General features: G+C 41.4%; 1 protein-coding gene across 5 annotated transcripts in view; it reads left to right on the top strand.

Moving 5' to 3' along the window:
- SRGAP1 (SLIT-ROBO Rho GTPase activating protein 1) overlaps positions 1-25,944 on the top strand; it is a 141,765-nt gene that overhangs the window by 69,298 nt on the left and 46,523 nt on the right. For all 5 annotated transcript variants that reach the window (XR_009962974.1, XR_009962975.1, XM_062609444.1 and 2 more), the window contains exons 2-6: positions 652-847; positions 3,306-3,468; positions 12,573-12,635; positions 21,924-22,106; positions 22,484-22,612. Coding sequence is in view for 3 of the 5 variants with exons in the window: in XM_062609444.1 (XP_062465428.1) it covers positions 652-847; positions 3,306-3,468; positions 12,573-12,635; positions 21,924-22,106; positions 22,484-22,612 (734 nt within the window). In the remaining 2 variants the exon portion in view is untranslated. The remainder of the gene's footprint in view (positions 1-651; positions 848-3,305; positions 3,469-12,572; positions 12,636-21,923; positions 22,107-22,483; positions 22,613-25,944) is intronic.

Genomic DNA, 25,944 nt, shown 5'->3' with positions numbered 1-25,944 from the left:
TGTGCAAATCTTCAGATAGGTATTTCTAAGTATACACAAACTTTTCCCTCTGTATTCACTGTAAAATATTGATGAATCCATTTATAGTGCACCAGTTCCATCCCTGCCAGAGATGGGGCAGATACAGAAGCTCATCTGTGCACAGGTATGGTAGATAATGTTTTCAGAGTTTATCACAAGGTTGTTTCCGTAGTGTACATGATGATACCAACCAGCATGGGCCAGCTGGAAAGCTTCTTGTTTATCCTGCCATTTTTCAGGGCAGCAGAAGGAGCTGCTGCTGAAATGGTTGTATGCCATCTCCTGCAAGGAGGTCACTCCAAGTCAGGTCTGTGCTAATGCCAGAGGTCAGGAAGAGGATGGAAGAGGAAGGAGAAAGCAGGTGTTCTGCTCACGTGAGCCCAGCAGAGTCCTTCTCCCTTGCCATAGCTGTTTGTGAGACAGGCAGGAGGTGGGAGGATGCTGCAGCCTAAGTAAGTGGTGGTGGAAGTGAGAGCTGCCACTGCTGTGTCCCACCACAGGGTCTGAGTCCAGGTCCAGCTGGTGCAGCTTTGATGCTGAAGTGTGCTGGAGTGTTGGTAATTTGGGTTGGTAACACTTAATTCTCATATGCCTTCACTGACCTGGGTGGATATGTGTTTCCTTCATTAGAGATCCGAGCTCAACTCATCGAGCAGCAGAAATGCCTGGAGCAGCAGACTGAAATACGAGTGCAACTTCTTCAGGATCTGCAGGATTTCTTCCGCAAGAAGTCGGAAATAGAGATGGAGTATTCCCGAAACCTGGAAAAATTGGCAGAGAGGTTCATGGCAAAAACAAGGAGTACAAAGGATCATCAGCAGTACAAGTGAGAGAGATTCCTTCCGTTCCCCCCCCATGTTAGCCATTACTGGAGTGCTACACCACTCTGCTTCTGCTGGTTTTGAGAACTGCTAGGCTGAGCCCAGGTTCAAAGGCATATTTAAAATTCCCCCCCTGCTTAGCAGCGTCGCAGTTCTCATTGCAGCTGAAGGTAGATGGGTGCCTAAATCCTGTTTTGTTGGTGTGGCCCCCTGCAATTATTCATGTAAGCTTTCGACAAGTGGGTTCAGTTTCTTAAAAGGGAAGCTGCACAAATATTACCCCTAACCTACCATATGGAATTTAAACTGCTCGAAATATAGACAAGTACCTGAAAGAGACACAGAGCCCCAAGAGGACTTGAAATCTGTGTGCTGATCTCACAGTGGAGTTGTAAGGGTCTAGATAAAGGTTAATCACCATTAGAAAGAAAAAGGACAAGAGTTTTGGCAAAAAGGCATTCAGAGAGAAATCTACTTTGATTTGTTGTTGCATGCAGACTTGAGCTTCCTCTTGACCCTTCTTATGCCAAGAAATGATGTGAATGTTATGCCTTGCTTACAATTTAATGTATCCCTTTCATGGCATAGTAACTTGTGTGTGAACCAAAATTGGTCGAGTAGTATCTGGCAAAACCTGTGTACAGCATGCTTTCTAAAGTGTTTCAAATGCATTACTTGCTGGCATAGTCTCATCTGGTTATTTTCCAGGCTTGAGCTGATTAATAAATGCGTTCTCTTGGCCCTGTTATGCTTAGGGGTATAGAACAATATTCTGTATTAGCAAAACCAAAAAATAAATTACTTTTTCCACTGTCCAGTCAGTGCTGTGCTGGAGATACACAGATAGAGCTTTTGTTTCAGGACAACGGTCTTTTCCAAACACATCTGGCAATGGAAAAGTTAAGCCAAATACAGCTTGCACGGTTCAAAAGAGCAGTAGTATATATTTCTTCACATTCAGTTAAGTGACTCGGTGAGCCTGTGAAATAACCAGTGTGTGCTTATGTCACCACTTCAAGAGAACCCTGGCTTTTATTCAGCCTGTGGAAAAACCTTTTTGCCTTGTGCATACAAACATCTTTCCTCGTTCTTAAGCATGTTAAATCCAGACTGGCAGATGTGCACAGGGGTTATTGCTGGAGTCCTGCCTTTGGCTTTGCTCTGCGTTTCTCTGCTTTGAGAAGAGGTTGCAGCAAAAGTCACTAACTGTGTAACTGTTAACTGGTGGACCTGTGCTGTTCCCACCATTCCTCCTAGAACAGGCAGGAAGGTCTGACGGGACATGCAGAAGCAGTGAGGACCTAGTAATATCAGCATGCCCCTTCAGGGATGCTCATGTTGGCTGACGTGGCTGATAAAACCCAGAAGCTCCTTGCTGTAACACTTAAGATGTCCGTCGCCAATAAAATGGGGAAGTTTCCTTAACTTACTTCTGATTCATAGCAAAGCAAAGCACTGATGTTTGATGAGGAATTAAAGGGCATGTTTCTAACAGTGCGAAGAGTTAATTATTAAGACAATTTACCGAGAGTTGAAGGAGTTTCTCCTTCCATTCATCACCACCTCTGCCTGTTCTTATCATACGTGCTTGATCCTTTTGACACAGGAATATCCCTGCACAAGAGGGGAAAAAAAAGAAGAAAAAGAAACCCAAGAGCAGCAAGTTTCTCAAGCGCTTAGGTCCAAGGCAAACTTGAAATTAAAATTTTAATAAAATCATAAGGCAAATTTTATGAATCAGTTATTGTTGGCTGTGAAACCCTTGTTGAACTACTTGTATTTTTATTTTGCTTTGTATAAAAGAAATAAGAAGTCATCTGTGATGTTGCTTTTTGCAATATTACAAGCTTGGAGTGGGCCTACAATACAAAAAGCCTGACAAGGAAATTCCGAACTGGACTGCTGTGGAAAAAGCCTGGTCCTGCTGTTTGTCTTGTAACTGAACCATCTGGGATTGGCAGTAGGACTGTATTTATGAATGCGGATCACAGAATATGTATGCTTGTGACATAAAGTATGTTTAAGTAGTTATACAAATCCATTGCAGTGAAACAGCTACACCTTGCAGTGCTTGCTTATTTCTGATGTCAAAAATTAATTACTGTTACTCTTTCAACAGTGATCTTTATTGATTTTTGAATAAACAAGTACTCCATCTGTCAGCCATTGGGAGCTTTGTGGAGAGTTTGGGGGTTTTTGTGCTCTCAGGTGGTTTGCAGTGTTCAGAATTCTTACACTTTTTCTGTATTTTTGTGTCCATGCCTTGTGGGATTTGTAAAATGTGTCTTAAAAGTGATCTGAAGCTTGCCTAACCTGAGTTATTCCAAGCATGGATTGACCGACTGTTCAGAAGCAACCATTTTTACAGAACGAGTTAGGACTGTAAATGTCAGGGAGATGCTTGTGTTAATAATGTAACTTTTATATTTCTATGCATAATACATGTGTGTCTCTTCTCCTTAGGAAAGATCAGAACCTCTTGTCACCGGTGAATTGCTGGTACTTACTCCTGAACCAAGTGAGAAGAGAAAGCAAAGACCATGCAACGCTGAGCGATATCTACCTGAACAATGTGATCATGCGGTTCATGCAGATAAGCGAAGACTCCACCAGAATGTTCAAGAAGGTAATGCCTCTCCTGCAGTTCTCCAGATGGGCTTGCAAGATGCGTGAGGGAGGCAGAAGTGTCCTAATAGGTAGCATTTGAGGAGAAGAATCAGCACACGTAGCATAAAATGTGTTTTAGCACATGTATAAATTCTTCATGACTGTTCTCACGGAGCAAATTCTTAGTGCTGAAATGCCTGGGAAACTGCTGGTGACCTTAAGAGCTGAATTGCAAATATCCAAAAGGCAGGGAAAAAAGCCTGTTCTCTCAAAAGCACACTTGTCCACCCATGCAGAAAGGAAACAGTTTTCACTCAGGACTCCCAAAATAGTAATGCGGTATTAATGAATTATTTGTAAAAACAGTGTTTCGTTGTGACTCTGTTATGCAAGAAACATTCAAGCCAAAGTAAGGGTGTGCCTTGTAATGCCATAGCATAAAGACGGTAGTGTATGCTGCAATGCTCCTAAAAGTGTTTCTGTCCCTTCTCAATATTAAACACAAACGTACACTTTTGATAGCATAGCTATTTCTGTTAGATCATGTAAGCATTGTCTCTCTACATGTTTGTCCTTCTTCTGTGCCCATTATTTGTTTTCATAACCCATACAGTGTGTAAATCCCTCTTGTGCTAAGCATGCACTCTGGGCAGTCTTAGTTTGTGATCTGTGCAATGTGTTTGTAGTCACTGTTGTTACAATGTTCTGAAATAAAAATAGGTTGTAAATGCTTATCCGTTGGTCACAGTGGGATGCTGGTAGGCAAGCGTCACACCGAAAAGAGTTCAAAACCAATAAAGGTTAAAGGAGGTGTGTGACTAAATGATGGCAGTGGTGCCCAAATAATGTTTTCAAGACAGGGAACTGATTTCACATATACCTGACCACAGTCCTATATAGACAGTGATAGGGTGGGAAGAAGAATCATTTAGGAGCCATATAGATTGTACTTAGAGGAAAAGAAGTAAAAACAGGTATCAGATTTATTAGTGTACATTAAAACCAGTAAGAGTAATAGAGTTGAAATTTGTAATTTCTTAGTAATGGTCTGTTCATATAATATGTCTGATGCATAAAACTAGTTCACAAAACACTAAACATACCCATATGGACAATTATTACTGAAGTTAAAAAGACAATGGGAAAAGCAATTTGATCCTGCTGCAGTACTATGTGGAGATACCTCAGACTTGTGGGGACCAGTAGAAATCTTTTGGTATTGAATCTGAAATAGTTTTTCAGTTGTTTATTTCACATCACAAAATCTCTTCTTCACTAGGTGTATGTTATTAGACTAGCCTGTTTGCTTTCAGCGTAGTTCAGTTCTTTAGCACTGGAAATCTTGCTTTTCCTTCCCTTCTCTCCAGGTGGACTGCATGAAAAAATCTAGATAAAGTTTTCTGTGGAAAAGCGTGTGTCCTCCTTTATTCACTCATAACTTATTAATGGAGATTGCTTCAGCTTATCTCTTGGAAGGAGGAGAATACTTGGACACTTTCAGTGGATTAACAAGAAGCATATTGTCCCATCTTCCTGACAGGCTTGTCTCTCTCTTCCATGTTGTGCCCAGGAATGCGCAACATCTCAAATTTTCCCTTTCTAGCAAAGCTTCTTGAAGAAGCACAAACAGCTGCTCATGCTTTTTTATTCCTAAATTGGCTCTTCTACAGGGGAATTAAGAGAAGGGAAATTGAGGGAGTCCTGCTGGGCAATAATCTGGAGCTCACATTAGTGGAGCCCAGATCCTCAGCAGCGCTATCCTACCTTTCATCAGGGTTTGCCAGCTGACTCTCAGCATGAAAGTGTCACATCAATCAGCTGTTAGCTGAGGTGGAGCATGGGTAGAGCGAGCTCTCCAAAGGCTGCGTGAAGGGATCTGAGCCAGGCTGGTAGCGTGAGGGGCAGGGTGGCAGGAAGACATGTGGCTCCTCACCGTGCTGTAAGTGAGATTCATGGGCATGTGGCCTGAACGTGGCAGTGGTTGTTCACCAGTATCAGTTCTGAGCACACATTTTTAGGACAGTCTGCCAGGGGTCAATATTTCTTGGAGAAAGCTGGTATTTCCAGTAACTGCCTATGTGCACGGTTCTTGCTGTGGTGTTTGTGGCAAAGTACTGGTGATTTATATGTTGTTAGTTCCTAGCTGCGCAACTGATTATACCTTGAATGATGAAGCTCCAGTTTCTCTTCTGGGAAAGGGAAGGGAGTTATGAAATGAGGTGAACAACATTGGACAGAGGAAAAAACTAAGACCTGTGCAGAAGGTGAAGCTATTAGCAAATCATCTTGCCTTACTGATGAAGAGCATAAGCTGTCTATGTTTAGTCCACATGGGCAGCTTCAACCATAGTAGTCTTTAAAGGTCTCTTCCAATCCAAACCATTCTGTGATTCTGTGATAGTTTCTGTCAGATGTGAACAAACAGTCTAACTTAAGATATGTCACAGACTGCCTCAGAACTCCCTAATGGAGATCAACCAGGCAACAGGAAGAGATTAGGTGCAAAGCACATATCCTGTACTTACAGCCCCTCTTGTGGGAGAGAGGTCACAGAAACAAAGAGAAGGTGCACTTAGAATGAGAAAGGTGGCATCCAAAGCTCTCCCCCATCAAAATCATATTCTCCCTAAAGAAAATAGCATGGAATTTGCTGGAGATCTGTAAGCATCAAATAAAACATTTAAACAATTTCTGTTACTTTCTGTAGGCTACTTTTGAAAAAGACTGGATTTGGAATAAAATTCTGTCGGAGAAAACCATAATCAGTCTCAGGTGTTGTCATCCCTGTGAAAGCGAATGGGATTTGTTCATTGTTCCCAGATTTCAGACTAGAGACGTGCTGTATCCTTCAGGTACTTCTACACTTGTGCCTGATCATACTGTTCTGTGAAACATGTACTCTCTCTAAGTAATAAATGTAAATAATAAGAACAGTAGTAACATGAAGAATTCAAAATAAAGATTTAACAAGTCCATGTTTAATATCTTACTGCAGTCCATGGTCAAGGGCAGGAAATACACCATTGGCTCTCACAGCATTGCACATAGGAGCATTTAATGTCATTCTAAGTAATTACCAGCTAATCAAACTTCTCTATATTCAGTAATTAGATCATTTAATTCTATATCTTACAGTTACACCTAATAGTGGTATGCATCACTATTATCATCTTGTTTTAGTTCTCTCTCAGTTTTGCAGCAGCAGCTTCTGCATCTTTAGAGGTCCTTTAGCTCGGCTTCCATGTCTGGAGAAAGGGAATGTCTTGGAGTAGATTGCCCCATTGCTCACGAGCAAGATAAGGAGACAATAGCAAAGTTACTCTGAGCTTTTTGGCTCTTTCTGCTGCCTTTTTCTTCTCCCCATCTCTCCTCCTGAGAGGATGAGGCTTCCCATTTGTCTTCTCAGTGGTAACCCTTACTGACTTCTTCCACCTCACTGGTGGGCAATTAGGTGTGCAAATGAAACTTTTCCATGAAGTGAGATAAATATTTTCTAGAAGGATAGTGTTTTGCATGCTGTCCTAAGGTTGGCCCCACCTTGAGTTGTAGTAATGAATAGATCAATTAGATTTCCTAATTTCATGGCCATGCTTACCAGTATTGTTTTGTTCCGTCTCCTGCTGATGTCTCCTATGTGGGATACAGCACAAAGTCATGAGTATGTAGCAACCCCTTTCTTTAGCCTTTCTGTAAAAGGTGTATGTAGTACCCAGTGTTGGTCTATATGAGATGCAGTGATGAGGGGTGTCTGTGCTCCTTGCTCTTTCTACCTTGCCCTTGTCTCTCTCTGCTCTTTATTCTGGTTCTTCCTTTTGTGTACATCGATACATCTGTCTCAACATTTGGACTGCTTTGGTGATATGATCCCTGTTGGTTCTACCTTACATGTTCTGATGGGCCGGGATATATTGTATTCAGGTACCTAATTGTACATGGCTTTCCTGTCTAGGTTGTCCCATTTAACATGTACATTCATGATTTTTGTTGTCTCAGGAGCTCTTTGTCACTCTTTTTTTCCAGGGGTCAGGAACCAGCATCTGTTTAAATGTACTAACTGCAGGACAGAGATGATAGGATCTAGTTCAGAGATTTTGTGGCATTGATCTGATTCTATTATGTCATATTTCCAGATAGGCACTTAAGCTCTTCTTTTTAGTGGTTGGCATATAAAAGCAGTACAGATTACTGTTCCTGCCTGGCCTTCATGCTGCTCATAAAATTACAAACATAAAGTAGCAGAGTTCAGTCCTTGCATACTTGCATGTTTCTTCAGGCAGATGGGGGAGATGGCCCCATGGGGACAATTAAAGAATAAAGTAATAAGGAAAAATGTCAAGCAGAAGGGAAAAATATTATTCAGAACATTTCATGCAGTGATTCTGGTTACCCCAGCATTAATAATCAACTGTATAAACACACCCACAAAATCCTCAAGCAGATTTGTATATTTATAATTTATAAACATGTATTTTCTTTGGACAGAAACCGTAACGAGCCAAGATGAACATATCTTCCAGTGTTTACAGTAAAAGATGCTGGAGAAGCCAAGCACAATAAATATTTTAGTCCCATAATCTGGCTATTAACGAGGAATATGACTACCTGCCAAATCCATCTGATGTTATAAAGATTGTGGCATATATTGAGATTTTTTTTGCATGATTTCCTTAAGCATTTACAGGTTTAGAAGGTTAGCAAAACTATGTGTTGCTATAGACTGGCATTTTCCTGTGGGTTGGTTATGTCAGTGTCACTTCAGCTCATCAAAGCTCCTTAAAGAGGGGTTTGCACATCACTTCCCCCAGGGACCAGCAGCAGATTCATTTAAAAGCACTAGTCACAGAATATTTTCCCTGAATGATGTAACTGAGAGTAGTATTTTGTGTGCTAAATACAGACACGAAAGAGTTCCAGGAAGAACTGAACTGACTCTAAAATTTCAGTTTAGAAAAAAAGAAGAGAGTAAACTTTGGCTGCCCAATTGTGCTCAGACTGAGATGGAAAATTCTTCATGGCACAAAACTAACACCAGACTTCAGTGAAAGGGTGCCCTGGTGAGTAATGTGGCCTTCTTTGTCTCTGTCTAATAATTCTTTCAGTCTTGGGTTAGAGATCTCAGACATTAATCCATAAATATATCTTTACCAAGTCCTGGGAATGCCTAACATCAGTAGGAGCACTGATGTGTTGGAAGTTGGACCTGGGTCGGAGCAATCCCAGGCACAGCTACAGGTTGGGCAGAGAAGAGATTCAGAGCAGCCCTGCGGAGAAGGACTTGGGGGTGTTGGTTGATGAGAAAATGAACATGAGCCGGCTTCAGTGTGCGCTGTGCGCAGCCCAGAAAGCAACCGTATCCTGGGCTGCATCAAAGAGGGAGGAGCGTGACCAGCAGGTCAAAGGAGGTGATCCTGCCCCTCTGCTCTGCTCTCAAGAAGGACAGGGAGCTGCTGGAGAGAGTGAGACATCACTTGGAGCATTGTGTGCAGTTCTGGTGTCCTCAACATAAAAAGGACATGGAACTGTTGGAACAAGTCCAGAGGAGGCCACGAGGATGCTCAGGGGACTGGAGCACCTCCTGTATGAAGACAGGCTGGAGCAATGGAGACAGGCTGGGGCTGTTCAGCCTGGAGAAGAGAAGGCTGCGTGGAGACCTCATAGCAGCCTTCCAATATCTGAAGGGGAGCTATAGGGATGCTGGGGAGGGACTCTTCATTAGGGACTGTAGTGATAGGACAGGGGGTAACGGGTTAAAACTTAAACAGGGGAAGTTTAGATTGGACATAAGGAAGAATTTTGTTACTGTAAGGGTGGTGAGGCACTGGAATGGGTTGCCCAGGGAGGTTGTGAATGCTCCATCCCTGGTGGTGTTCAAGGCCAGGTTGGACAGAGCCTTGGGTGACATGGTTTGGTGTGAGGTGTCCCTGCCCATGGCAGGGGGGTTGGAACTAGATGATCTTAAGGTCCTTTCCAACCCGAACTATTCTATGATTCTAAGTTGTGCACATACTCAGGTGGCTTAGGTACACTTACTGGTGCATGGGTGTGATCTATCCTATCAGGTGGAAAAAAAACACTGCTGTCTCTTAATGCTTTGCACCAGATGAGCATTTTCAGAAGGAGTTTTCATGTGCTCTAACATTTTTGTAATGTTCTTTGTTCTTTTGGTTAATATATGCTAATACATTTCTCTAGGACATAGTGAATAAAGACGCACCTCAGTGATCATTTGTCAGGTCTTAATGGCCTGATAAGAGCTATCAACTCAGCTCCAGGAAAATGTGTGCTGCATCTTATGTTCTGTTGTTTGGCTACCCTGAGGAAGGGCTCCTAGAGGGGCACACGGTTCAGACATGCTGAGCTGCTGCAAAGGATAGGTAGCATAAAAGAGAAATAGGAGAACCATTAACCACTGAAAATAAATGCCCCTTTTATCTGGTGCTCTAACATGCTATATATTGCACACTAAAAGCCCTATTGCTTGCCACTCAAGTCAGTATTTCTTGATCTTAAATGCTAATGTAAAACGTCTTGGCTCTTGAAAATAAATCCTTTTTATACTGCTAAGGTAACCAAATTTCCTGATTTTTATTTATCAGTTCCTACAAAACCTGTCATTAGAAAGAAGCAGTAACTGACATGTTATCCATCACTAGAGGCACCCTCCGCAGGTTGGAGTCCCTAGATGAACTGGGTGGAAGGATGACTCATCTGTGATCCTGTGGCATTGCTAGGCTGTCTCTTCCTAATTTTTACTCCTTTTGCTGATTACCTCCCTCCCTCTCTTTTCACTTCCCATTTTAAAGCCTTTTCTAAAAATATATCCCTCTTTCCTGTGATCTCTTCTATTCACTTTCAAATTTACCACTGATCAATGTGTTGCCTGAAAGAGGTGATGTGTGCATGGCGGCCAGTAAATCCTGAGGGCTAGATCACTTGTGCTTCAGTGCTGGCCAAAACTCTACAGGAGCAAAGAGAAGAAATGGGTCCTAGTAAACAGCGATCATTCCCTGAATGCTCAACTCTGCTGTCTATTTGCAGTCAGATGCAACCAAAAAGGGGTGTTGATCCTTCAATGTGTGCTTTGCTTATGACAAAATAAGAGTAAAGAGAAAATTGGCTTGGGGTTTTCTGTCTCACCTTCCCAAACAAACTTTTGCACTGCCAGGTTAAGGCATGCTGCCTTGGAATCGTTGTTGCTGTGTTTAGGGCTTGGGTTATCATGAGCTTTGAGATGTTTCATCTTCTAGTCTTGATGTCAACCATCTTATTTGTCCTTTTTTTCTGCTAAAGTGATTTAAAAATCAGACCACTCATATTCAGCACTATAGAAGCAGCTATCCAAGAGAAAACAGGTGGCCTCCACTTGGAGCCTGGAGGAGATGTGTAAGCCGTTTCAGAGCTGTGCTGCTGACTTTTAAAGGAAGGGTGCCAATGTAAAGCAATGAAAAGCAATTCAGAATTTTTGCTAAAGCTTTTACTGTGTTTCCCCACAGCAGCTTGCAAATCTGCAATCGTTTCCCAGTTCTTCACAAGCTGGGCACTGTTATGCATACAGATTTTTGTCCTTAGTATTAAAGGAAAATTATCTGACAGTTGCAAAGAAATAAGCAGTAAGTCTTAAGTTCTAGGTACTTCAGTAGTAGAGCATACCTCCTGAAAAATACAAGACTTTGAAAGGTATAAGCACTAAGGAAAGTTTCACACACACACAAGTTCTGTGTAACTTGGCTTCAAAGCCTCTGTCTCACTGTGCCTTAGCTACTACAGCTAATGCCCTTGGGAATACAAGAATTTCACTAAAGTGTGTTTTAATTTATATTTCTAGCTTCTTGTTGGTTAAAAATCATCTTGCATATAAGGATTGGAGTGAATACTGATAACTGATACGGCAAGTTCCTTAAAATCCTGCCCAGAGTTCAGAGTACGACAGTGAGAATAGGAGAAATAATTGAAAACGCTGTGTTCCAGCTACTGTATGTGTCTGTTCCAGCCTCCTGGAAGACACAGCGGGTGGGATGTGTGGAGTGGTTCCTCCTCATTTGTGGGCGTTGCACTGGAAACTCTCATTCAGAAACCATTATTCCTGCAGGTGTTTTAGCGATGGCCAAGTATGTGTTAGCAGCTTTGGAGATGAGTTGTCCCTGAGGATTTTCCAGTGGCTCCTATACAAATACAAAGTACTTCTCATAGCTACAGCCGTTATCTGTGATGAAGTTGGAGGCTTTAGAAGCTGAGCTAATTATCAATTTATTCACAGAAAATAATGCTGACATTTCCAGCATGGATGTTACAATGCTGAGCATTGCAGAAGAAATGTAGCCAGGCTGTTTGCCAAGTCCCATAGCTCTATTCTATAGCTGTTTTCCAAAGGCAGTGGTACAAATGCTTTCAGTTCTTGCACAGTTGCCATGATTTTCATCTAATTGAGCTACTAGGGACAACAAACAAAGGAATGTATCTGAATTAGACTCAAATTAAATACTTTTATTTTGACATACTTGCTTTTGTTAATAGCTATCGCTAAGAATTTCTTTTTTTTTCTGGGTCAGAATGAAAGTGAAGACACAGTCCAGAAAAGCTAAACAAAGCTGTTCCAGCAGCCTGCTCTATGGAATATTATGCAGTTGGGTATCTGTTTCAAAGAGGAGCCACATTTATTTCTAGCATAAATATTTAGATAGTTGCATGTGCTGAGAAACAAAGACTATTCTAGGTGTAAAATTGGGTGGGATGTCCCTCTAGAGTATCACGTTTTATGTGGTTTAGGTTTTGTATATATCATGGCAGTTATAAAACAGTGCACAGTCTGTTCCATTAAAAAGGTTTATAACATTAATCCTGAATTTCACCCTTTCTCTTGGCACCTAATTTCCTGACGCTTCACGGGAAAATCTCTCAAATTTCTTCTGGGTTGCCTTTAGGAGTCTTGTATCCAGATGTTACCTGTCTACTCCTGCATCCCTGAATCAGTATGTTTAGTGCTCTGTAAACCTGTCAGAACAGTGGCTTTGTGAGCAACATTGCATTCACTGTCAAGGATGAGCAATGATTACGGGTATCAAGAAGCAAATGTACGCTGCAGGTTTTGCATGCCTCTTTCTAATGATATTTTTCTAATTACAGAGCAAAGAGATTGCGTTTCAGCTTCATGAAGACTTAATGAAAGTACTTAACGAGCTTTACACAGTAAGTACAGTTACTTACTTAGCTTATCTTATACAAGTTCCATATCAGGCTTCTTTTTAAGCTTTAAATGGCCTTTCATCTAGGAAGTTACCCCCCAGTGGAGATGGATATTTTTGTCTTTTTACACAAGTCTAAACTATCTCTTTTGGAAAGATACTCACTTGTTTGGAATACTTATGCTAATGCCTTCAATCCTTTTTCCCCCCAGACTATGCTAAGCTAGTTTGTTAGAAGTTTTGTTGGTTATTAATGAGACATGTCTACTCAGAGTTTACCAGAGCAAAGCTTCTTCATTTTCTGCCTTGTTTTTGTCCATGCTGCCATCTGCTTGGTTTGACTCATGGACTACACCTCAGTAAGAATCGTAGGTGCTTGCAAATCCAGTGCTGTGCTGTTACTTATGTGCCCTCCTCTCCTCCTGACTGGGATAAGTAAATAATGAAAAGAAAGATGATTGTGTAGGCTTTTCATACCATTTAGGGAGGCAAAAAAAAACCCCACTATGAGCATTCTGACAAACAGCTGCTAACCCTTTGGAAAATCTCTTGTCTGCCTCTTTCCCTGTCCTCAAGATTTGGGGGACCATAAAAAGAAGCCGCAATATTTGCATCAAGAAACAATTTGTGATCTTAGTTCAGGAAGATGGCAGAGACCACCTCTCCTGACACAGAGATCAGTCAAACATTACTCCTTTTCTGCATCTTGTTGGGTTTTTCTTTTGACCCAGGAAAATTGTGCACGCATCAGTGGATGGGTTGAAGAACATTTGAACTCAAGAGCAACTTAGGTGGCAAAAAGGAGATCCAAAGAAAATCAGACCTGTCTCAATGCCCTGGGTTCTTTTGGATTGTGGTTATGGACACAGATTCCTAAAACCTACCTAAAAGTGTGGGGTTTTTTTTCCCTTCTGAAATCACCACTGATTTGGCAGGGTAAAATACTGCAAAACCTTGTTGGCTCAGGCCTGTAGTCAATGAAGTATGCTGGGATCAGCTTCTGCAAAGTAATGATAGCTGGAGACAATTCACACAGCTGCAGGAGATCAGGGACTGTAGGAGCCATTGCTCAAGTGGGGTTTCAGTGGTGAGTAAGCCCTGAAGATAGTCTTGTTTCAATTAAACAGTGGCATAACTCCAGTGCCTGGTGAGGCACAGGATTAGTGCCTGTGCTCCCAGGATAGGAAAACAGTGAAGCATGTGCTGAAATACTTCGCTGAATCACCAGTGAAAATCTGCAGGACTGTGCTTCACTATTTTCACTCTTCTTCACACGAGTGCTATATGTTCCCACTGATGGCTACAGATTAATTCAGATATTAACTTCCGTGTTACAGCTTCCTGTGAATGCTAATTCCTTTCTCAGAATTTAAGATTTTTGTAAAATAGGAAGTTTTTTGAAGTTAATAAGATACAGAGCATGTGCACAGTTTGAATTAGGTTACGACTGCAGGGTGGTTTCTTGAGATGGAATTTACTTCCCCTAAGTCTCAAACATCTGAAGTGTAGGTGTAAATATCTTAGCTTGTCATCTGGGTTCCAGTTTTAGTCACTGGAAATCACAGAATTGTAGAACTGCACACAATACTTCAAGTGAGGTCTCCCAAGAGTAGAGGGGCAGGATCACCTCCTTCGACCTGCCGGTCACGCTCCTTTTGATGCAGCCCAGGATACAGTTGGTTTTCTGGGCTGCGAGCGCACACTGAAGCTGGCTCATTTTCATTTTCTCATCAACCAACACCCCCAAGTCCTTCTCTGCAGGGCTGCTCTGAATCTCTTCTCTGCCCAACCTGTAGCTGTGCCTGGGATTGCTCTGACCCAGCTGTAGGATCTTGCACTTGGCATGGTTAAACTTCATGAGGTTGGCATCAGCCCACCCCACAAGCGTGTCGAGGTCCCTCTGGATGGCATTCCTTCCCTCCAGCGGATCAACCGAACCACACAGCTTGGTGTCATCGGCAAACTTGCTGAGGGTGCACTCAATCCCACTGTCCATGTCAGCGACAAAGATGTTAAACAAGATCGGTCCCAACACCGATCCCTGAGGACACCACTCGTTACTGGTCTCCAGCCGGACATTGAGCCATTGACCACAACTCTTTGCATAGATTTGAGAAATCTAATATGGGGAGATCAAACCCCTTTGTCTGATCACATGCAAGCATCATCTTCCAATAAAATGATCTACACCATTCACTCCATTGTCCAGCTTTCCATTGATTGCAAAGGTCATTGATTAGAGCTAGTCAGCTGCAGATGCCCACATTATGCCAGATACAACCCATGCGTAGTAAAGTGATGTATGGTGCAGAGTAGCATCTGTTCCGCTGCTTGCATACTTAGAATGATCAGCAGCAGATCTACGTATTACATCTGCTTGTGTACATAAAGGTGGAACAATATCTAGACAGATGGAAATCTCATGCACAGGTTTTTAATTCTGTGTGGCATTTGTTGTTTACGGAATAGGATCATAATGGCCTTACCAAGCAAGTATTTACAATTTTGATCTCTGGGGGCTATGTTTCTCAGTCACTTACAGAAAAGGAGAAGTCATCTTCCTGTGTGCCCCATGATTTACTGGGGGGGGGAGGGATACAAAAAAAGTACAAATTTTACTATTGTAAGATAAATCTTTGTGTCCAAAAGAAAGGAAATTGATTTCAGGTCTGTGAATAATATACAAATATCAAGGTCTCTCCCTCCTACTTAGTTCTGTTGTGGCCTTTTTAAGGAATGGTACCTTCGTGAGGCATAACTGTTAAAACGTGAAGCCTTGTTGGACTTTAAATACCTCTAAAGCCTTTGAATGAGGGGAAAGTATCGGGCCTTTAATGTGTATGAAGAAGGGTTCAATAAGTCTGTTTACTTATTATTGTCATTCCTTATCGCACAAGAAAGGTCTGCAAAGTAAGGTCACCTTCCAAAATTAAAAACCAAGCAACAAGTTGTGCATAAAAGTGCGCTGAAGAGAATGAGAGACTGGAATTAAAATCACTAACAGCTAAGGTAGTAAGAAGTTCTTGTTTGGAGACACAGGTCTATAGTCAATGCAAAGAAATTGCATATTTTACTTGTTATTCCTTGAACTCAGGTAAAGAGTGGGTCCCTTAGGCACATGTATTAAGATAATACATGCCTGGATTTCTGTGGGATCAAGGGCTGAACTAAATGCTTGTTTCACATCCAAATGATGAGAAGTTCTGCCGCCCATCTCTAGCATGCCAGCCAGTCCTGAGGCTTCACCACACCTACTTTCAGGCTTCTCAAGAGCCAGGTATCTTGAAACCACCAGTTCATCTAGAATGATCCAGAAAAAAATGGCATGTTTAAAAGAATTGCTACTGATTATCAATAATAATTAAATAGCTGAGCTTCGTTCTGTATATTGCAAGTTCCACAGTTTATGAGTGGTGAGTACTTTTAATTGTGCATGGCTTCTCCCTGTCTGTGCTAGCCAGTTGGTATTTTCAGGTCTGCAGCATCCCAGCTCCCTGCTCATCTCCCTCCTACCCTATCAGCCAGTGTATACTAGTAATTAGTCCCGTGTTTTACATAAGAATATAAGCTGTTGAAACTAGAGTGAGGTGTATCTTTTGAGTGAATGGGGTTGGGGAAAGAGGAGCCCAGTTAGTTGTGTGGGGTCACAAAGCATGGTTTATTTCCTGGCAGTTACAGGAATAAGAGTTGGTCAAACTGAAAGCTGTAGCAGGTTTGCATTGGTAGTTTTTGTGAACTTAGAGATTTAGAGATCCTCTTTCATGTTGACATAAGGAGGCAACAGATTATTGATTTTATAATAGATCCTCTTTGCAACAGTGAGAGCCCCCCGGTCAAACTCTTCTTCCATTTCGCTGGAAAGCTAAAATATCTTGTATTATCGGATCAAGTACTGGCATATGGCAATAACGTCTGAGTTATTTGGAATGGCAGGAAACAGAAGTTAGGCAGACATTTTTCTTGCAATGGAGGGAGATCTCCACAGGCTTTGTTTAGGAGTCAGGGCATATTCATAAATGACCTCTAAAGGAGTCAGGGAGGGATCAAAGAGGTAATAAGTTTGCTAGAAATACAGAGCTGTTTCGGCAATCAGAATGAGAACAAATGGTAGAGAAAAGTGATGCACATCGTAAAAAGCCATCTTCGTGTCTCCCACTTGGTTTTCCAGATTACTCCTACTGGCATCACACTTTTCACAAGCAACACAAATGTAAGGCTTTCAGAAAAATGGAAAAGTAGGGAGAGTCCAAAGCAAACAATTTAATATTAAATAAGACAGGGCTGCTGTGCTGCTTGCATTTTCCATTGCTTTATCTTACTCTGTAAAAATCTTGGCTATTTAATTTCTCAAGGTAGTTGCTGCCAGATTTTCTTTCTTTGCTGAAATAACATAGAATCTGGATTCTATGTAGAAAAGTTAAGTTCAACTTACTGTAGCACACCAGAGATCTCAGAAGGTGAAATGAGTAATTCTGTACTGGTAGTAATATATCAGTGACAGTTCCTAGAAATACATCAGAGGTTGGTTTGGAAGGATGCTGAAACAGCTATTACTGGTCTTGCTTAACTGCTAGAGACCACTGATGTAGTAAAATTGGCATAAGGTTTTACTTATTTCTTGGGGGAAAGTGTTGGCTAGCCTGATTTAATGAATCCTTTGCAACTCCACCTTTTGATAAGAATTCACAACAGAGACAATTCTGAAGCGATTCAAACATGGTAATTGCAACAGGGATGAACCGCTGTTCTGGTAAATGCCAATTTCCTGAGAAACACTATGAAAAAGGTCTTAATTATGCAGTTTTGTTATAAAAATAAAGCACATGGTAATTCCAATATATTTCAGGTTTGTAGCATTCAGTCTTTGTTATGCTGGGGTAAGAGGGTTTCTAGAAAAGAAGTATGTATGTAGAAAAGGAAAGCCAGCGCCTTGCTATGGGACCATTCCTCTCTTGTAGCCCACAGAAGTACAGCAACAATTACTGTCTTGTTGATGGATTTGCCCAGATAACAATTTAATGGGTTTTAGTGGGTTTAAATTAAATAATTACCTAAGGGTTTACTCTGATGTGTGCCCTTCCCTGTGCTAAGTGCTATCCTCTGCCCTAAGCCTACTTGCTGAGCTCTTATGAATGATGCTGAAAATCTGGCGCGCAAAACAAGACGTTTATATCACTAAGTGAACAGTCTGTCACCTGCAAGTGGGAGAGTACATAGTTTGGGTAGCATAATTTTTTTCATCTGCTTGTAGTCTGACTTAGTTATCTGACAAAAATCTCTGGTGTACATCACTGGATCTGCAGAATAAACCTGCGAAATTAATAGGAGATCAACTCACCATTTAATTTCCTAAGGGTACTAGTACACTTGTTCACTGCTACAGAGAAGTGCAGCATGTGTCACGGTGACAGTTCAGCATCTGCAAAATTACGACCTTGCTCTCTCTTTTCAGTGTATACTTGATGGCTGATCAATAAGCACTTTAGGGACTAATTTAAGTCAGTTCAGTGATGGATACTCTCACAGGATAGTCTATCAGTTCAACAGTTTGGACATTTGAGAAGTGGTATTGCTTATTTAATCAGATTGTTTGTTGCTTGAGTGTATGGACATGTTACATATTCACAGATCAGAGATCTGTGGATCTCAGAACTCTTCATACAGTAAGACTACAAGAATTATGAAAGCCTGTCACCATCCTTTACACTATCTTAACAGTCTTTTAAAAGCTCCAGAGGGAAAAGATGGTATAATATTAAGGAAAAGAGTCATCTATGCAACTTTACATGCAAAAATTCTAAGCTAATTTGTTGAGGAGGCATGCACTGAAATACTTGGAAGCCAGCTCCCAAGCTTGTTCCCATTTATTTTCCATACATGTTTGTCTAATGCTTGCTCAAGTTAACTTTAGCTGCTGCAATATCAGCTCTTAAAAAACATTGACAAATGAAAAAGGCTGGAACTGTCAGCTTTCCCCAGAGGCTTGCAAAATAATGATGTCACTAGAGCATGAGATAAGCAGTGCTATCAGCATAACAGACTGGACAGGAGTCAAAGGCATAGGCTGATCACTGCTCTGTACATAGTCTGTATTGATTTTTAAGCTTGTGTGGCTCTGGTAGGACAAACCCTGACTGTTATCCAGCTCTGAATGCTGCCAAACGGAGAGCTGCTTTTTCAATTCTAGTTATCTTGGGAATCATTTGTACCAAAAACTTGTGCAGAGTTTGTTATGAGAACATGGATTTCAAGTAGATATCTGGGTTCACCATAGAGACTATGAGCTCCATGTAGTTCTCACACTGACTTTCAGTCAGTGTAGAGTGAGACTGATTGGTTTTGTGCTATAAGCAGGCAGTGCGAGGAAGGAATACTCCTTAGTGATGTGAGGTTAGCAGAGTCAACATGGAGCCATCTGAGCCTCTTGGTGGGAGCTGGTAGTGATACGGTTGTACGCCTTCTCTCAACAAGGAGGCAAGCTGAAATGTCACAGCCACTGCAGAAGGACATTTATGCCCAGTTCAATAAGCAACATGGCACTCAGAAAATGTGTTTAAAAAACTTCAGTGCTTTACTGCTTTTGTGAAGCAGAACAAATCCTTGCTTCACCACTTAAATCGGTTGCTTTGAGATGTGCTATTCGGAAACCCTTGAGATATTATTAGTATTCCTTCTGCAGGCAGCAAAATTGAGAGGTTACAAAAGAAGATGACTTGACGAGGTGGTAAGACACATGGGTTAACCTTGTGCCACCAACTAAAAAGTCTCTGGATCTGACACAGAACAAAAGACAAAAATAAAAGCAAACACCTGTAGCTTTCTGTAAAGAAGGGCTTAAAAAGTTACATGAAGTGGCCAGAAGAAAGGAAAGAGAGTAAGCCCTTGGTTTTAACTTCCTTTTCTCATCATTTTTAGCAGAGCCATATCACTTTCTTTGCTTGTTAGCTTTATTTTCTGAACCATTTCTTCAAGAAGTGCATTTCTTCTCTTTGCAGTAGTTCTTCCATTTCCATGTGGCTGTGCAAGTTAGACTTCCTGCGCAGAGATTACTGACAGCTTTAGGAACCTTTGTAACAGTGCAGGATACAGCCCTGCGTGGTCAAGCTGGGAGCTGTGCAGATCTCAGCTCTGTGGGCTTGCTTTCTCTGCCCATGCCGGGCTTTGTTGGTTTTGGAGGTTTTGCCTCATCCATGCAGACTGTGAGCTGCTGGGGCAGCGACTGTTCCCAGTGGGTGTAGGCAGGGCTCGGGCAGGGAGCTCTGCACTCTGGTCAGGCCTTGGAATGCAACTGTACTATAAAATAGCAGCAGCAGCAATAACAGTAAGCCCTGCTCTAGGCAGTTTGGGTAAAAACAAGGCCAATCTTTTTGATGGGCATCCCTGTTTTAACTTACTGCAGGAAGAGTTGCCTGTTTCATATTTAATCTCAACTATTTCAGGTGTATCATAGATTCATAGTTCATAGAATTATAGGATAGTTTTGAGTTGGAAGGAACCTTCAAAGATCATCTAGTCCAACCCCCCTGCAACAGGGACACCTAGACAGCTACATCAGAACCACATCCAGCCTGGCCTTGAATGTCTCCAGGGTGGTGCATTCCACTGGGCAACCTGTGCCAGTATTTTACCCCCTTCATCATAAACAATTTTTTCCTCATGTCCAGCCCAAATCTCCCCTCTTCTAGTTTAAAACCATCACCCCTCATCCTGTTGCATCAGGCCCTGCTAAAAAGTCTCTCCCTATCTTTCTCATAGGCCCCTTGTAAGTATTGAAAGGCCACAACAAGGTGTCCCTGGGGTCTTCTCTTCTCCAGGCTGAGCAACCACAACTCTCTCAGCCAGCTCATGTCTATCAACAGCATGGCCCAACTCTATCAACAGCATGACATCAGTATTAAATAGTGGCAAACCCAGTTACAGCGTATAACATACATGGTTATGCAAAATTGCAGCTCCCTAAAAGCTTCTTTTCTCCTGCACAAGACTTTAAGTAGTCATCAGTTCAGCTATCACCTGACATGGCATGTGGTTGGTTTGAGTTGATCCACACTAAGCCATGCTGCAGCAAAGTTGTACTGTCTACCTTTAGAGTCCTCAGCGTTACCACTATGGATGCTCCTTAGACTGGCTTAACTACTCAGTGACAAAAGTATTCCCCTCCCTAGGGAATATTTCACGGCAGCTCGCCAAACTAATCTGTCTCTTCTGTGGGTCACACAAAGCTCTTCTGAGGGAGGAACAGGCTGTGTCCTTCAGAGGAGATGTGAATGGCTTGCATGGCCTCGACCCAAAGGTAGCATCTGCTGGCAAGAGCTCTGCTACCCTGTGAAGAAGAGAGGAGGCTGCTGGCTGCCTGAGGATGCCCTCCTGCTTTGTTCTTTGCTTGAAACTGAAGACAACACCAGAAAAAATTGGGGTTGGGGAGGGGAGGGAGAGGTACATGGATGACTGGAATGACTGCAGAAAGTGGAAAGTGGGCAGAGATAGCCCTCTCCAGCAGAGGTGGGTGGTTTGTGGTTGCTTGCTGCCCACTATGCAACATTCAAGCTGAGGCTTTTCTTACTTGAACAAGGAAGGGAGAACTGGGCTGAACCCATCCCTCTCACTCTTTATGGTCTGTGCAAGCAGCCCAAGCATTCTTGGCTGCAGAACCAGCATGTGTGTAGAGGGAAGATAACGGTATTAACTGGGGAGCTATGGGGAAAGCCTTCTCAGAACTTATCAGGGAGCTTTCTCCAGCTCGTCTGGTTTTATGTCGTGCCCAATCTGTCAGCTGGATAATTGGGAGCCACTTCTTTCCAGGCTGTGGACAACCATCCAGACGGCTGGGGATGTGCTCCTAGACCCAAGCTTCCCATTGCCAAAGCTTCCATCCTCTTTCCTCAGTGCTGAAGGTGTCCTTCTGCTTTCAAATGTTCAATATCCACAGCTGAGCTGTTAACTTCGCCCTGAAGAAGTCAGAAATATATGGCACTGATACAGATTTAGTTTTATTGCTCATTATTTCATTATTGCTCCTTCAAATATAGGAATCCTGAAGTTTAATAGGACAGATTTTGCTCTTTCTTATCAGAGCAATGGGGGGAAAGAAAAAATCCTTAATGGGATATTGTCAAATTAATTGGGGGAAAAAAAATGCAACCAGAAGTCCTCAATCACTGTTGGCAAAGAAACTTATCCAAGGTCCGTGTATAAACCAGAACATTCTACTGAAAAATACTCTGTGATTTTTCTGTAGATACCTTTCTATTTTCATCTTCTCCTAATTCTCCTTTGACTCTGTCTTTTGCAGGTCATGAAAACATACCACATGTATCACGCAGAGAGCATCAGTGCAGAAAGCAAACTGAAGGAGGCAGAGAAGCAAGAAGAAAAACAGATTGGGAGGTCAGGAGACCCTGTTTTTCATATTCGACTAGAAGAACGGCACCAGAGACGGAGCTCTGTGAAAAAGATAGAAAAAATGAAGGAAAAAGTAAATAATCCTTTTGTTTAGCTTCATTTGAAGTAAATTCAGTGCACTTCTGACATGCTTTAGCGTGATATTAGACAGAGAAATCCAGCTGGGAAATATAATTAAAAAAGGTGCACATAATAAACTAGCATTGGGTATAGATAACTTGACAATTGCCCCAGAGAGGGGAATACTGTATTCCTAGTATAATTCTCACTTTATCATTTGTCACGTTGAAACAAAATACTAAGTTATAATTTTGTGTTACATTTGTTAGATGTATAAAAGTCTGGAAATTAAGATTCTTTCTTATTAATAGGAATGTGTGCTTGAATTGTTACCTTTTTTTTGCATAAATGAAGTAATTCGAATCCATTAATACACAATCTCTCCCCTAGCGTCAAGCAAAATACTCTGAAAACAAGCTGAAATCTATTAAGGCCCGCAATGAATACCTGCTCACCCTTGAAGCAACCAATGCTTCCGTTTTCAAGTATTATATTCATGACCTGTCAGATTTAATTGACGTAAGTAACGGCACGTTTGTTTTTATGTTTATTCTGCTCAGGAATAATACTTTTTTCTCTCTTATTTTCAAAGGGAATTCATTAGTCATCTGGGTTGCCTACAATATGCTTATCATTGATAATATTGTATGGTATAATCAGCAGACTTTCCCTTTAGCTTTGTATTGCACAAAATAAAGTGCCAGTAAGATACTGAACCCATTCCTTTAAAGTTAGAACATTATGTTTTCTCCTCATATGGCAAGAGGAAAATATGACAGGAATAACATCAAAAAGGCCCACATTTCCGGCTTGTAGAAGGATTTCTGAGGTGCAAATATTCTTTACAAGATAAGCTTCTAGAATGGGCATCTAATAATGGAGAAGGCATTTCCTCCCTGTCTTCAAAATCATTTAGTTCCATTCATTTAGTCATGCAATCAAGTTTACAGTGCTTTTTATTCTTATTTCATGTAGCTTACAGAACAGACACAATTAGTCCTGTACTCTATACTGTCAACAGAATTCTTCCTGATTTTCAGTTACTGCTGTGAGAACATCCCAGGAGAGTGAGGTTATACACTGGTGTTGACTTGTACCAGCATTTGGCCTCCAGAACCTGTATTATTGACATTTTCCATAATACAGAGACATGTCAACTTACATGCTTTGTAAGCTGACTATGATAAATTTGGCCGATCTGAAATCCTAGATATTTGAGTATGCTTTCTACTACAACAGTATCATTTGTAATTTACAATAGTAAACAACATTCTCATACAGTCATTTCTGGTGCAGTGTTCATCTCAAAAATAAGCCAACTAAGCTCTGCATAAATTAATACAGCTTTTGACAAGAGGTGTCGCATTTCTACTGTCTGGAGAAGCAAAGCTTGATGGAGAAGGGGAAAAATGCCTTCTTGAGATGAATGGACTAAAATAGCTTCATACATGTGTTTTATTGTACATTTTCTAAGTACTGGGAGTCAGTTTGCCATTTCTACTGAGGGTTTTTGTAACTTAGAAGATCTTGCCTGATTCTGTTGCAACTTTCTCCTTTTCCCTTTCAGTTTCTTTCCCTGGTTTTGCTTCATTTCTTTCTTGTTTTGTTCCAAAAAATGGCAATGTATCTTTTTTGTGATTTTAGTAGTTCTCGGTGTCTCTTTCTCAACATCCCTTCTATTCCCCTTTCTTACTCACTGTTGCACGTTTTCTCTCTTGGGATTTCTTCTAGTTTATTCTGCTGTATACTGTCCCTGTCTAACCTACACCCATGAACCTGCACATCCTGCTTCACCCACCTGGAGTGCCCAGGCAATGAAGATGTTTACCAGGATCCTGGTAGACAGATGATCAGGACAGAAAACTAAGGACAGGCAGCATCCTTGCTAGGGTGCCAGCAAGTGAGAAGATGTCCCTACCTAATGGACGTTTACCTGATACTTCTTAAAGGATGATGGATTTTTAGCCTGTAGTCAGGGCATGTCTGAAAAATGTGAACTTTATGAGTTCTTCTTGACTGCTGGAAGGAAGGAAAGGTCCCTTTCCCCCTCTTCTCTGCAACCCCACCCCTTCTGAACCTGGAAAGATGCTCATTTTGTCGCCTTTCCTGCCTTCCCTTTTGGGGTTCACCTTTCCCAGTGAATGTCTCCAGTGCCTGTTTCTACATGGTCAAAATGTTCTTGGTTGGAAAGTGCACCTGATTCTTACACATTTCATGAGTGTCCACAGAGGTTGCCATAGCTGTGAAAGCCAAGGGGAGGTACCACAGGCCTGGAGCATCACAAAGAATTGCAAGGGGAGGAGAAGTGAAGCTCCCTGTACATACATACGCGAACACTCTTTGGAGCCAGTTTATGTAAAGATATTTACACAACCATGAAGACTAGAGCTTTCTAACTGGTAGTTTTTAACAGAAATATACATTCTACAATATTTAGTAATGCAGGAAAATAATGCCTACTTTGCATGGCTTTTTCCAAGCCATGGATCAATGTAGACAATAACATTCTTTTGGCAAAACGGCTTTAGAAATTACTTGCCCTTAAAGTATTTAAATGGAAAGTCTAGCTGGCCTTTGCATCACTGTTAAGAGTAGGCTGTAAACACATGCAACCAGAACTTGCTTCAGAGCCAATCTAATCCAGTTGTGAGCTTGTTTAATGAAGTAACTTTGAGACATTCGCATTTAATCAGAATGTTCTGTGAAAGCATTGGTATCTAGACAGAGTGTTTGCTACTTGACAAAGGAAATGCTTTTTGTAAATGCAAAACTCTTGGCAAGATTTTGGGGTTATATCATTGGAATGTGGGATATGCTTCCCACTGGCCATATGTTGCAACAGTACAAACTATCTCATTCTGTAAATCTATTAATGCCATCATGAGATTTGGGGTTTTCAGAGCAGTGGTAGTGATTTCATTCTTTGCCCTTTCTATTTTGTCCCCATCTGCCTGCCTGCCTTTCCGTGCTTCTCTGAACTCTCTCCCTCTCTCTGCCTGTACAGAAGGGGATTACCTTTCCTCTGTATCTGCATTCCAGCTAACATGAAGGGATTTAGATCTCCCCGAGCTGTTGGTATTGCCCATAAATGAAACTGAACGTTTTCCTGTGTTACTGAAAAACATGTTAGATAAAAAGAAAATAAATGTATGAAGGAATGCAGTGAACTGCTCAGTATTTTTTGTAACAAGATTGGGGAGGGTCTTGGGACTGGGTTTCTTTATTTTACTTTTTCAACAAAACAAACCCACACTTTCTCATTTGGTTTCCACTGCATTTTCATTTGTGAGACTCATATGGAAAATCCTAAATTGCAGTTCCTCAGCTGAACTCAGTCTGAACTGTTCAACTCCTTCATTGCATTAACAAAGCTCAGGGCTTCTGACTTAAAATGTTGATGTGCTGTTCATCATAAGCTCTTGTGATAAAAGCAAGCTAAAAATATTGCTTAAGTCTTAGCTGGATGTTTTAGATGCATGTGGTGAGTTGAGGGGTGGGACTGACATTTGCAAAGAAGTAGAGAGATAAACAGGATTTGGTACCCACAGTATATTTCTGTGCTCTCTATGTTGTACTAGAGGAATTTGAATATTCTGTTGAATATTTCTTCTCTGCGGAATTTATAGTAGCTTCAAGTGAAGGACAGGGTTAGGTTTTTCTTTATTTGTATCATAAAAGGTAGTAAAGATTGCTTTTAGCTAAATTAAATAAGCTTTACCTGGTATGTATAACTGTTTTTTAAGATTGCGGGTTTCAGAGAAGCAACAGAGCACACACCCCTGCTAATTTGGCTGTTAGTACCAACATCTGAACGTATGGCACATACTATTACTCATTTACATGATGATTTC

This window comes from Pezoporus occidentalis, unplaced genomic scaffold, assembly GCF_034315485.1.
Source record: "Pezoporus occidentalis ecotype Australia unplaced genomic scaffold, CSIRO_AGI_Poc_V1 ctg138, whole genome shotgun sequence".
Taxonomy (NCBI): domain Eukaryota; kingdom Metazoa; phylum Chordata; class Aves; order Psittaciformes; family Psittacidae; genus Pezoporus; species Pezoporus occidentalis.
This window is presented reverse-complemented; position numbering and strand designations above follow the sequence as displayed.